The sequence below is a fragment of the Rhinoderma darwinii genome, chromosome 3 (genome assembly GCF_050947455.1).
Source record: "Rhinoderma darwinii isolate aRhiDar2 chromosome 3, aRhiDar2.hap1, whole genome shotgun sequence".
NCBI lineage: Eukaryota > Metazoa > Chordata > Amphibia > Anura > Rhinodermatidae > Rhinoderma > Rhinoderma darwinii.
The window spans coordinates 181416073-181431089 of record NC_134689.1 but is presented as its reverse complement, the minus strand read 5'-3'; the positions used below and the strand labels follow the sequence as shown (position 1 = coordinate 181431089).

General features: G+C 38.4%; 1 protein-coding gene across 1 annotated transcript in view; it reads left to right on the top strand.

Moving 5' to 3' along the window:
* Positions 1-15017, top strand: part of TFEC (transcription factor EC) — a 36291-nt gene that overhangs the window by 1832 nt on the left and 19442 nt on the right. The window contains exons 3-4 of the mRNA XM_075855042.1: positions 1375-1470; positions 13343-13463. Of these exons, the coding sequence (XP_075711157.1) occupies positions 1375-1470; positions 13343-13463 (217 nt within the window). The remainder of the gene's footprint in view (positions 1-1374; positions 1471-13342; positions 13464-15017) is intronic.

The window sequence follows — 15017 nt, the reverse complement described above, 5'->3', positions numbered from 1 at the left end:
TCAGGTATCTGCTGGGAAATAGCTGGAATGTTTTTCAATGAAGATATTAAAGCCACTACTTTAGCTATGAATAGTTATGGTAGTACTAATTTACTTGGTTGGAGATTTGCAATGAATTTTGTAGAATTAACAGTGAATAGAAATTTTACAGTTCCCTTCATCTCTAATTACAAATATAGCTTCATTAATTTATCAGTACAAAAAAATGTGCATTATGTTTCAACATTTTGCAACGGTGGCATCCTAATACTGGGTAGATGAGAAAAAAAATTGATGCTTTATGATTCTTAATTTGCAAGGCATATCAACAGGGTAACTACTTTAGCAAATCTACTGAGGCACATGAAATCTCGGACACACCATAATCTATGTTTTTATGCTGTTGTTATTTTTTTTTTCTTTCTCACTCTATGAAAGCATGGAAAGCAACAGATTGAATTGTTTAGTGGTATTTGGAGTCCTTTTTTTTGCTCTACATGTGTGTCACCATTTGTGACCAGCGTCAATTAAAGCGTGGCATGCAGGCTCTTTCTCTAATATTGAGACTCAGTATATGAGCATTAGAAGCCCATTTTCAAGCCAGGTATAGTTAATATGGACAGGAGATATAAGGTCGCATGCACGTGGCAGAGTGATGTGCCAGAGGATGTTGGGAGGCACACAGAGTCCCTTCAGCTCCATACTACAGAGACGTAGACACTCTATATGCCAATATACATTGCTCTGTACTACATGATATTATAATGCTTATAGGGGAGAAAACCTCTGTAATATGGTGTCCGATGGAGCATGTCACAATTGTATAACAGTTGCCAACATGTGGAGGACCCACAGAAATCTATGAGCGCCATATTATGGTTCCGTAATTCCGTAAAGTTGTATGGACCTGTAAAACTCTCGAAAGATGAACCCTAACAATCTCTGCAGCAATGTTTTCCTTCTACTTGAGATGTTCTGGAGCAGTAAAAAAAAAATAGACAAAGTAGCATTTTTATTAATTTCACATTTGACCAAATTAAAAAAAGCTAGAAATAATTTGTCAATTTTTCTTTAAATGTTTTTCCACTAATTCTGACATCCTTGTTATTTATTGCATAATATACAATTAGATATTACAATTAGTCTAAGACTACTGCCAGACAATGTCTAGATGACTTCTTACTATGAGTGTTGTAGTGATATAGATACGCTCCGTTATGGGAATGGCGTTCTCTTAGATGCACAGTATTGTCTAACTTCTCTAACCTCTTTAACCCTCCTTCCTTTAGTCATGGTTGACTATTAATGAAAGAAATGTATTAATAATATCAGATATAGAAATTAAATATATAACCTTGAGATCACTTTGAATAACATATATTTATTTTTCAACAGATGGAAGACGTTATTGATGACATAATTAGTCTGGAAACCAGTTTCAATGATGATGGCATGAACTGCACAGACTCCACATTGCTAATGCCAAATAATGTAAGAGATATATATCAATACTAAAATATGTGATTAAAATGTCTTATCGTATGCGGCCAAGTCAGAGTAAAAATAAAAAAGTTGTGACAGTCAGAATGTGGTAGGGCAATAATGGACTGGGTCCTGAAGGGGATACATTTCCACCTTCTCTGTTTCTGGAGCCCTGGGCACCATTTCAAGTCTCTAGAGTGAACTGCCCTTATAAGGGCATGGCCAGACGTGGCGGAATTGCTCTGGAATTCCACTGCGGACACTCCGCAGCGGAAATCCGCAGCGGACCCGTTTCTCCATTGCCTTCCACAGCTTTTTAGTAGGGTTCGTTTGCACGTTGCGGACAATTCCGCTGCGGAGCATAGGCTGCAGTGCGGAATTTGGTGTCCGCAGCATACAATGGTTGTTGCGGACGTGTGGCGGACTGGTTGCGGACTCATTGCGGAATTTCTCCATTGACTTCAATGGGGATTCAAAGTTCTGCAATGAAGTCCGCAGATGTAATGTAGATGTTATGTGTGCTGCGGAGCGTATTGGTTTTTTAACATGACATTTCTTCATTCTGGCTGGACCTATGTTTTTCTAGGTCTACAGCCGGACTGAGGAAGTCAATGGGGCTCCCGTAATTACGGGTGACTACGTGTGTGCACCCATAATTACGGATGACTATGTGTGTGCACCCGTAATTACGGGAGCGTTGCTAGGCGACGTCAGTAAATAGTCACTGTCCAGGGTGCTGAAAGATTTAAGCGATCTGTTTCTGGACAGTGACTACCGATCACAATTTACAGCAACCTGTAAAAAAAATAGAAGTTCATACTTACCGAGAACTCCCTGCTTCTTCCTCCAGTCCGGCTTCCCAGGATGACGTTTCAGTGTAAGTGACGGCTGCAGCCAATCACAGGCTGCAGCAGTCACATGGACTGCCGTGTCATCCAGGGAGGTCGGGCTGGATGCCGAAAGAGGGATGCGTCACCCAGACAACGGCCGGTAAGTATGAAATTCTTTTACTTTCACTAGGGAAAGGGCTGTCCCTTCTCTCTATCCTGCACTGATAGAGAGAAGGGAAGTACTTTCACCTCAATACGCAGAGGCTAGTCCGCATCAATTTAATGCCCATTTTGGGCAGATCCGCAACAGAATCTGCAACGCTAATTCTGTGCGGCATTGATGCGGACAGTTGCGGAAGAATTCCGCCACGTCTGGGCATGCCCTAAATTCTCTGGCCCCTCAGATAAATCCCTGTATTCAAAACTACTTGTAGTTCTGTTATGGCTCCTTTTAGTTTTCTCATTGTGTTCATATGTACTAGATTTTAACAGACATTTTAAGTAAGTGCAATGACTATACAGGCAGGTCGCCAAAGATCATATTGCCTTTACTGTGATGTAGAAAAGCTATTTTTTTAGTTACTATGAAGAAGACATACCGGTGTTTAATATGCTCGACCTAATCTGTAACTTTTATTTCTTTAATGCAAAATCCTGGTACAAAAAGTAAAACCAAATATCAGCGCACTCAGGTGTGAGGAGACATTTTCACACTGGAAAAAAGATATTATGTACTTTTTAAATTTGTCTACATTGGCATTTCATTTTTAATATATATTGTCAAATCAATTCCTATAAATTTAGAAAAGTCTTCTGGTATTAATGCCAACCTCAAAACCCCCAATCTTTACAAGAATAATCTAAACTTTATAATGCAAATGGCTTTACACTAGATGTATTCTAAATCAATAAAGTATAAAAACATGTCCCGCAAGATAGTTGAGAAGTATTCATTGTATATCTGACCTTATTGTAGTCATTGATAAAGAATGGGACAGAGGGGATGCTCATACAAATATCTATCAAGCAAATTAACAAATAGAGCGCTCTATTCGCAAAGTTACTAAATTAATTCTATGGACTATAGAATGAAGTTTATTAAAATACTGTACTTTATAATATAGGTAAGAGATATTTAATTACTCTCCCAGATTGCTCAGGAGTATTCGACACAGGGGAGCAGGCAAGTATCCTGCAAAACTTTAAGGGCTTATTCACACGAAAGTGGGGAAACTCGGACATGAAAAATGGCCGTTTTTCACATCCGAGTTTCACCCGTGCGGGACCCGTTTTCATGGCTCCCCATAGATTTGAGTCTATGGAGGCATCCGTGAAAATGAAAGAAAATAGGACGTGTGAACGGTCCCATTGAAATACATGCGTCCGTGTGACGGCCGTTGTTTTAACGGCCGTCACACGGATGTATTTAACGTTCGTGTGAATAAGCCCTTAGGCCTGAGTCACATGAACGTGTCTGTTTTGCGTGCATAAAAAATGCACTGTTTTTCATGCGTTGCAATTCCGTGTGCCATCAGTGTTTGTTCCAGGTGGCATCAGTTTTTATGTCAGTGCTGGTGCACATTTATTTATTTATTTATTTTTTTCTCATCCTTTCTGTAGCAACTGTTGCGTGAAACACGGAGAGCAAACGGATGACATCCATGTGCTGTCCGTGAATTTCACGCACCCATAGACTTCAATGCGTGCGTGGTCCCCAAAAATGGACTAGAATAGGACATGCAGTGAGTTTCACGCAGCGGAAACACACTGCGTGAAAAATCATGCATGTCTGAATAGCACCATTGAATTGCATAGGTCCGTGTGCTGTCAGTTGTTTTAACTCGTCTGAATAAGGCCTAAGGGTATGTTCACACGACAGCGTCGATTACGGCTGAAATTACGGAGCTGTTTTCAGGAGAAAACAGCTCCGGAATTTCAGACGTAATGGCATGTGCAGGCGTTTTTCGCAGCGTCCATTACCGACGTAATTGGAGCTGTTATTCTATGGAGTCAATGGAAAACGGCTCCAATTACGTCCCAAGAAGTGACAGGCACTTCTTTGACGCGGGCGGCACAGAACATCCTAAAGCCCATTCAAATGAATGGGCAGATGTTTGCCGGCGCATTGGAGCCGTATTTTCGGACGTAATTCGAGAATAAAACGCCCGAATTATGTCCGTAAATAGGGTGTGTGAACCCAGCCTTAGTCTGTTCGTTGGAGCTGTCAATCACTAACCACTCCTGCCAAACTACCATTCTGGCACTGAGCACATAGACCTGGGAAAAAAAGGAGACTGTTGATGTCAGGAGAGGAAAACACAATCTCCCTATTACACTATTAAAGGGAACCTGTCATGTTGCAAATTCAGTCCAATCTATAGGCAGCATGTTATAGAGCAGGAGGAGCTGATCAGATTAATGTATAGATTTGTAGGATAAGATCCAGTATAACTTGTAATTTATTGATCTAAACCTCTGCACACTCTGAGATTAGAAGTCCAGTGGGCGGTCCTAATCAGTGATTGACAGTTATCATTGTGTGCACATTCATACAGGGAAGGATTTAAATCACTGAATAGGACGGACAACTGGACTCCACAGCATGGAATGAGCTCAGAGCTAGCTTAGCAAATTAAAAGTTAACCTGAATCTTTTCCCACCAAAGTATAAATCAATCCGCTTAGCTTCTTCTGCTCTATAATATGCCTGTAGATTGGACTATATTTTCAACAGGACAGGTTCCCTTTAATAGAGGGCACTCTGCTGGTACTTTTACTAAGGACCTTACCTTAGCACTCTAAATGGGACACTATCATCGCCCCGTAAATATGGGACTGTGATGGTGTTGTTAACAACGTAACTATAGATACCATTATTAATGGGGTCGTTTTGGATGGAGTTATTACGGGGGCACTCTGGATGTTATTATGCGGATGTCAACATTAATTCTTGGTGATATTTATGTAAAGATGTAATTTGTAAGAATTCATTGAATCATAAAGTGCACCATATCTGATGAGTCCTTTTAAGTGATTTTAAAATAACACAGCTATGCCCCATATCAAAAGCAGGGAGCAAATCTTGGGGAATATGGTTATATTGACCATTCTGGTGGCTTCCATCAAGTACATCGATAGATGTGATATGCATACATACAAACAAACATTCATACAAACATCTCTATGTGTGAACAAGCGGTGTTATCCAGAGAACACCAATCCTCAAGATCTGCTCTCTTGTCAGTATTAGTGCAAGGCATTTATGAGGAAAAAGTACAGTATAATCATAGTTCATAGTTTAAATAAATGTGAACAAAGCTTAGGAAATATACAGCTTCTCATACACAGCCTGATTTTGCCTGATCTGTAGATCTGAAACTCCATTAAAGCTTTGTACATGTAGTCTAGAATAGGGGTATTCTATATATTAAGAACTAGTTGTTGTGTTATATTGCAATTCATTGATGTAGAAGACTCACAGTGTTGATTATTAGGAAACTAAAAGTGGATGTAAGCGTAAGGCCAGACACAGCGGAGACTTTCCGCCACAAATCTACAGATTTGCCACAGTGAATCTGCATGTTTTACATGTGGATTTTGCTGTAGAACCTGCTGTGGATTTGAAATCTGCAGTAAAAATCCACGGCATTTCTGCCAACATAATTGTTATGCTGTGGATTTGAAAATCCGCATCATGCCCTGAATGGCGCATAGGTCTTTTCTGCTAAACGTGAATATACTGTAGATCATCGTGGATGTTCGCCGCAAAATCTGAACTCACCCATAAAGTTTTTTAATGTTAGTAAAAAGACGTGAAAAAGAATTGGCTACGATATCCCATAGTTTGAGCCTCTAAAGCTTACAACATTAATCCCATACTGGAAAGACATTTATAAATGTATGAGCACTGGGACTTTGAAGCTGCATCAATAGACTTGTTATTTGGAAAGGTGAATTGTTTTTACCGGCATAGATTACATTCTACAATGGGCAATTTCCAGATTAGACAAATAGAAGATAATTCATTGCTTTATTATAGTGTACATTTCGCAAGTGAAAGTGAATTGTGTGGAGTTCACTGTAAAACTTTTCTAATAAAGTTGTGGTTATGATATTGTTTTCTGCTGCCCCCTACAGGCTCTAATAGGGATGAATCTCTAGTGTTATTTTCAACTTCAAAACAAACATATTGTCTTGTCCATGTGTGGTAACAATCTTAATTTAAAGGCAAATGGTTGAACGAATAAAGAAGCTTTAACGTTCCTTTAATTGTGCATCCGATTAAATAGGATTAGCTTGAGAGAAGGTACACAATTCCTACAAGGGCATCTGCACTGGACAAACATTAACGTGACAATTTGCCTAGCGAAGTGAAAAAAAAAAATAGAAAACCAAAGTTACAAGAGGAAGCAAAGTTCACTTTGCTGCATAGATCAACTCCTCATTCTAGCATATTTTCTCAGCTGTAAGAGTCCATACATTACACAGGTTTAAGAAAGTTAAGGTAAGAACGTATTAGTGCATGTTTCATTTTATTAAGGATTTAGCTACAAAAAATGACATTTTCAAAATATTGTTTTTTTCTTATTGATGGGTAAGATGAAAACAGTCACGTGAAGTATATGTGAACAAAAGAGTACAATAAACATGGGACTACATCCGGTGATATCCAAAAATAATATTTAGGTAAATATATTGAAAATTGCTAGAAAAAAAATTACCCAAATTGTAAACCTTAACCCAGGTTAAGTCTATTTTGGACTTTCAGAACCAAGCAATTTTTTTTAATTTTTTTCATCGACGCATTCCAAGAGCTTTAACTTTTACATTTTGTCATTGACAGAGCTGTATGAGGGCTTTTTTGGATCAATGGAAAAAAAACAGCAAGTCCGAAATTTTTGGGGGAATTTTTTTATGCTATGGACTGTGCAGTATAAATAACATGATAAGTTTATTCTATGAGTCGGTACGATTATGTTGACACCAAATTTATATAGGTTTTTTTCTGTTTTACTACTTTTGCTGAATAAAAGCATGTTTTATAGAGAAAAAATATTTTTGGGTTGCCACATTCTAAGACCCATAACTGTCAAATATTTCTGTCGACATGTCGCTGTATGGGGGCTTGTTTTTTACAGGATGAGTTGTACTTCTGTTTTGCACCATTTTGGGGTGCATATAATATAGTGTTTGATTTGTATGCATTTTTTTACGTGAGGAATGTGGGAAAAACAGAATTCCAACATAGTTTTTTGCATTTTTTTTAGTCATGCCATTCGTGATGCATTTTTTCTATGGATTGTTATGATACAATACATCTATTTTAAAAAAAAAATGCTATTTTTTTTTAAAAAAAAGAAAAAAATATTTGGAATGAAAATATTTTTTATTGATTTTTTTTGGGGGGGGGGGGACTTATTCATTTTATTACATCTCATCTAAATTAATATATTTTTGTCATTGGGCACTAGGAGAGACGGTCCATTGATTTCTTGCATAATGCTTTGGAATACTTCGTATTCTAAAGCATTTTTCGCCTGTCAGTGTAAAACTGACAGGCAAGCTATTAGTCCATGTCTTTAGCATACGCCTCTGGCAGACCCTGGCTGCAATTGAAAGTCATCAGCACCTCGCAATGCAGGGTGCCTATAGATTGACAGAGGGAGCCCCCTCCATTTGTTAAACTCATTAGATCTAAGGGGTTTGCTTGAGAGTGAGTGGAGTGAAAATGAGGAAGCCCCAGAAAGGCTTCCTATGGAGGCACCAATGGACGCTGATTCACGTCCTAATGAAAATGGGTACTTTCCGTTAGGACATGAAAAGGCAGCACTGAGACAAGAAGTGGCTTATTAACATGCACAAAGCAGGGGATAAGGAAATAAACATTTCTTGTATTATAATGTATTAAAATATTTTTAATAATTTCCACCACAGTTTTTTGTATTTTGTTTTTACAATGTTGACTGTGTGGTAAAAATGTTACTTAAACTTTATTCTATGGGTTAGTACATGTACAGTGATACCAAATTTATATATTATTTTTAAATAGAAAATGTGAGTGCAAAGGGATCTTGAAAAAAAGTAGGGTAAGCAGAAATGTAAAACAGAAGTCAAGTGGTTTTCTGAAACTTTAAAATTGGGTAATAGCTTTTCTACTTTCTTATTTTTAATAAATTTGATGTTCTGTATAGACATGAAAACACAACATTTTAGGAACATTCTAATAGCAAACATTAAATCTGCTCATTCTTTAGTTAGTGCTATAAATCTTCATATGGAGTTGTCCCTCAAGATACTGTAAAAGACCATGGTTTTGTTGAAAGAAAGGCATGATAGATCAGAGACTATAAAGTCTGTGTAACTGTGATGAAATGACATAGCTACTTCATGTACTCAGCTGTAAGGCTTGGTTCATTCTAGCTCAGTCTGCAGTCCTATACTTGCCATCAAAAATAATGAGACCTGAATGGAAAAATAACGGACCCCATTACAAGTCAATGGGATCCTGTTAAAAACAGATCCATCATAGCTTCGTTGATGCTAATGTGAACAGAGGCTAAAGGTCCTTTTTCACGATTTTCTGCCTGTTAAATGAGCGCCGATCGGCAATCCAGCAATGTCGATTGGCACTCGTTTGCTCCATTCAAACAGAGAAATGATCGGGATTAACAGTCGTGCAAGCACTTATTCGCCTGATCATTGGCCTGTATAAAAGGACCTTAAGAAAAGGAAGAGGCCAGAAATGTAGCTGGCTGACCTATGTAGAAAGAAAAACACTGCACACAATGGTAGAATAAAAACATGTCAGCAAAGCTAAGTTTTGATTTTTGAACATAGATGTGCTTTAAAGGGGTATTCCAATTCAAATCTTACTAGGAGGAAGGGGTCATGGCGAACAGGATTTCTGTGCATTACCAAGGCCCGTGACACCTTTGTTCTAGGTATTAGTGGAAGTCCCAAAGTAAGGCCTTCAGGAATAAAAATAACTTCAACTAGCAAATCAATAAAAATCCTGCTTGTGAGGTGATAAAGATCTATATATTCTAAAAATGTATTAGTAAAAAATACTTTTCAAATTGGGATGTTTTTAGAAAAAAATTATCAAAATGACGGTACACCTTTATAGGGTTTGTTTGAGAACTGGACTTTCCTCAAAGTGACAGGAAAATTTAAGAAATGAAAAAATATAAAAATATGTTATAAAATATATAGCAGCATGATCGGTGGAGGACATGGTCACATGACATTATGTTACTATGGTTGCAATATCACTGAGAGAGATGATGTCAAGCAGTAGCATAGGACAGAAGAAGAACTTTAATGGTCTGTAAAGGAGAATTTCAAGCCCTTACCGCCACAGCCAGTTTTCCTTTTTCAGCTTCCGTTTTCTTATCCCCACCTTCCAAGAGCCATAACTATTTTACTCTTCTGTCGACTAAGCCGTATAAGGTTATTGCGAGGCGAGTTGTATTTTTAAATGGTATCATTTAATGTACCATATAATGTATTCAAATATTTTAAATAATTTCCACCACAGTTTTTTGTATTTTGTTTTTACAGTGTTGACTGTGTGGTAAAAATGTTACTTAAACTTTATTCTATGGGTTAGTACATGTAGAGTGATACCAAATTTATATATTATTTTTAATACTTTAACAAAATAGAAGCACCTATAAAAAAATAGTTTTGTGTCGCCATATTTTAAGCTATGTTAGGCCCCATGCACACAAACGTGCTTTTGTGGCTGCAATTCCCCCGAAAATCCACGGGTGAATTGTGGCCCAATTCATTTAAATGGGCCCATGCACACGACAGTGGTTTCCACGGTCCGTGCATGGCCCAGGAGCCTGGACCGCAAAAAGAGCGGACATGTCTTATTACGGCCGTGTTCTGCGGTCCAGGCTCATAGAAAATAATGAACGCGGCCATGTTAACGGCCCGCGATTTGCGGGCGGCTGGCGGGTGACACTCTGCGCCCGGCCGACCCAAAAATCACGGCCGTGCACATGGCTACGGTTGTGTGCATGAGGCCTTAGGGCTTGTTTATTGTGGAGCGAGTTGCAGTCTTTATTGGTACAATTTTGGGGTACAGTACATACGACTTTTTGATCACTTTTTATTTGATTTTTGGGGAGGCAAATTGACCAAGAATCAGCAATTCTAGCATTTGTTTTTATTCTTTTAATGGCATTCACCCTGCAGAATAAATATATTGTAATGGTTTGGATTGTTATGGACGCAGCTATACTAATTGTGTTTATTTTTGTATTGTTTGTATTTTATTTTTTTACTTTTAGTGGCAGATTTACGAAGTACAGTAAAAAAAAAAATAGTGTAGTACCATGTTAGCCAGAAACAATATGCAATGTTAAATACTTGTGTGTCAAAAAAGACAAAAGTATAATAGGTATGATACCTTTATTGGCTAACCATAAAAGTTCTATATGCAAGCTTTCAGAGCACAGAGGCTCCTTCTTCAGGCAGTTTACAAATGAATGATTTGGAAAAAAGCACAACATTTAAGATGTTACACAAAGACAATTAGTACATGAGGTGATACATCATTAAGATAAGCCGGTGCAATAAAACTGGGGTTATAGGGGTGATCACTCAGGAGTTAAGGTATCTGGAGTCAGTCTGATGGGGGATGTGATGTGTGTCTGTGTATCCAGGTGTTAGATTGAGGCCTTGTGTCAATGACTGGAATGATATCATCAGCTTGAATTCCAACATTTTTCTTTCTCTGTTGTTCTTAAAATGACCCTTCAGTATTAGGACCTTTAATTCCGTCAAACTGTGGTCTGGTCCAGAGAAGTGTTTTCCCATGGATGTATCCAGCTGCTTTTTTAATGTGTGTCTTTAAAGATTCATCCTGGTTTGTAGTTTTTGTATTGTTTCTCCAATGTAGATTCCTTTACTGATGCACCTTGTACACAGGATCATGTACACTACATTGGAGGATGTACATGAGAACGTGCGAGTAATTTTATAGTCCTACTGCGTGTTTGGTATGTGGATGGTGTTAGATGACAAGATGTTGGAACAGGTCTTGCATTTTCCACTGTTGCAAGGTAAAGTGCCAGTCTCTGATGGTGGTGAGAGGGCACTTCGACCAGGAGATTCCTTAGGTTTGGTGGCTGTTTGTATGCAAAGAGAGGTAAATCCGGGAATATTTCCTTCAGTTTATTGTCTTTGTTAAATATAGGTTGGAAATCAGTAGCAATTTTCCTCAAGATGTTCATTTGGGGGTTGTATATGACCACTAGGGGCACCATGCTGTTGTCTTCCTTCTTTTTGTACTCCAGAAGATTGCTCCTTGGAGCTTTGTAGATCTGATCATCTATAATCTGTGGATGATTTCCCTATTTTAGGAATGTATTCCTCAGTGATAGCAGGTGTTGTTCTCGGTCTTCACTGTCTGAACAGATCTGTATGTACTGCAGAGCCTGCCTATAGCTGATGGATTTCTTTATGTGTCTCGGATGAAAGCTGTTCCATCCCAGATATGCTGGACGGCCTGTAGGTTTATAGTAGATCGTGCTTTGTATGGTTCTGTCTCTCGTGTATATTCTCATGTCCAGGAAATGTATTTGAGATTTTGAGTAGTTGAGAGTGAGTTTGATGGTAGGATGGAACTTGTTGAAGTTTCTATGGGAAGAAAGCAGTTCATGATCAGAGCCTATCCAGATTATCAGCAGGTCATCAATGTACCGGAAATATGCTAGAGGTTTAGTTGCGCAGGTAGATAAAAACTCCTCCTCTAGTTTGGCCATGAACAGGTTAGCATTTTGTGGTGACATTTTGCTACCCATAGCGCTTCCCATACACTGCAGATATATGTCTTTGTCAAATGAAAAATAATTGTGATGGAGTACGATCCTGATGAGTTGTAGGGCTAGCTCTGTCGCTAGATTATTCTTTTGAAGAAAGTGTTCGCATGGGGCTATGCCATCCTCATGGGGCAGATTTACTAAGAATGGCATTTTTAAGTTGGCTTGGTGACCAGCAATATGCGTGGTACTTTCATTTGCGGTTTCTGCTTTGGCCAGACTATACTCTCTCTCTTATTATTAGGGTAAGAACACACACAGTGTGTTCAGGGCGGATACGCTGCGTCAAGCTGCACAGCATATCCACCCTGAACACCACATGGAATGCCATCCAAAGTTCTGCATCATGTTGTGGTGCGTTTATTCTGGCAGAATTTCCGCTGTGTATAGCAGCGCCGGAAAAAAACAAACTTTCATAATTAGCCACTCCCTCTCTTCTGTGCGTGGTCGGCCTCCTGGGATGACGTTGCAGGCAATATTTATGTATTGCAGTGTCTTGCAGTAAGCTCTGCTAATAGGAGTGCTAAAATGGCAGACCTGGGGGCCTTCATTAGGCCCTCAGCTGCCATGACAACCTATCAACACTCTTTGATAGCATTGTGGGAGTAACAGGGTGATAAAGGGGCCCCCTCTATCTAAACGCTTAGATGCCGCAGTCACTATTTACCGTGGCATCTAAGTGGTAAAATGTCAGGGATCAGAGTTATCTCCGATACCGGCAGTTAAAGCAGGGCTTCAAGGGTAATAGACAAACACCATATGCATCGGATGTCGGAAATAGGTTAATCTATCTAAACAGTACCTACATCTGCTGAAATTATTTTTATAAACCTTAAATCTTCACTCGGCACATTTCATCCACTAGATGGTGATAATACAGTAATAAATTTATCCAGAGTACATATAGTACACATTTTAAAAATTAAAGGTGTTTTCTGAGGTTTTTAAAAAAATTAAAAAAAAGGGGTGGAGATAGCATAAAACAATAAAGAAGCCATTACTCTCCTGATAAGGTCTTGGAGATAAGAATGGAAAACATTGAGATGTGAACGACAACAGTGCTATAACACAACAATACACAGAATTGATAGAAATTATTTAATCTACACATTATTTAATTGTATGACTATGTTAAATGCATTAACAATATTATTAAATTATTTATGTTACAATATTTCATTATTTGTTTCACAGTGTAAGAGTTGGGTCTTTCTTTTTTCAGCTTCCATTGTCCAGCAGTATTTTGGATGTTTATAATACTGACCAAAGCGTTTCGAGTTCTACCATGGGATTGTCTAACACATCTTGTACAGCCGGCGCTAATTTAAAGAGGGAAACTACAGGTAAACTAATGGTTTATTGAAATAGTTTTGATAAAGATATATAAAATACAAATGCTGAAAATTGTATACATTTTTAACACATAATCCTAATATAATGAAAACAATTTACTTTTATTTTATTCTTCCTATTATTATTTTTTCTTACTATAGAAATCATTTTAAAACATGGCTCTTGTGATTGCTTTCAGTTTTGAAATAACAAAAATGATTCTCATATTTAGTGTATTAATGCCCTCATTTCCATATAACGCTAGGAATCACTCAATCAGAAGATAAGGGGTCTATTAAACCCTTTACAACCATTTACAGAGATATCTGTCTCTGGCATGTGCTCGATCACAGGGATATCTGTCTCTGGCATGTGCTCGATCACAGGGATATCCGTCTCTGGCGTGTGCTCGATCACAGGTATCTTGTGATTATTACCCTAGTGTACCCACAAGACTGCAGTGGGAACGTGGCTGAAACGCAAAGCCGCGCAAACCCCGGGATCGGAGTTAACTCTGATACTGGCACTTTAATATTTTAGATGCTGAAGTCAAAAGGAACCATGGCATCTAAGGTCTTTTGCAGAGGGAGGAGACTACCTATGTAATCCCAGCAGCACCTTCCAAAGTTATTGTGGGGCACTGATGGGTAACCTTGGCAGCTGGGTGCCTAACAAAGGCCCCCAGATCTTGCATAGACATTTGCTTGTTGGGCCATGCAAGTGGCATGGCCTAATAGATTGCCTGTTACTAAGTATTTCAGAGCATTATTTGCTATAACCCTATTGGGTCAGAAAAAATAAATAAAATCAGGTTAAATAAAGTCTAATGAAAAAAAAGTGGCCCTCCCAAAAATTAAATAATCCCCTTTTTTTAATTAAAAATTATTTTACTGTATATGGTAAACAATACAGTAAACAATGAAAAATTATATATTTTATTGCCACAATTGTAACCACCTGTAAAATAAAGATAACATATTATTTATACTGCACGGTGCATGGCGTAACCCCACCAAAATTATGATGGCAAGATTTTTTTTTCTTTTCTCGTTACCCCTCAAACTTTTTTTCATAAAAGCTAATTGATATATTCTATAGAGTGTATGCTGTAATATAGCCTTTTTCTTAATAGGACTTATGTACACGGACTATGTATGGGCTCCACATGGAGAACCCACAGGTCAATATTACAGGTATTTTGGTGTTGCTAAATATTTCCCTCCCTGAGGTGTGAATAAATGCTTCTAGGGAAGAATATATCTGTACTATGGCATCATGCCATGGAGTACAGTATGCCTCCATTTTCTTTCTAATAGATCTACAATATGGTCCCGTGCATGAAGTCTTTCATGCATAGAAAAGCAACTACTAGGGCAGGCATATGTCTTCATCATGTTTCCTCTAAACAGCTGCTGTGAGAATATGATATATCTAGGGGCCTATGGTGCAAATCAAAAGAGCCACTAGTGATGCTAAATGACCAAGTGAGCTCCCAAGCAAAGGAGGGACTGTAGAAGTGTGTGTGGGGGGGGGGGGGGGCATGTGTCCAGGATTCTGAAAACAAC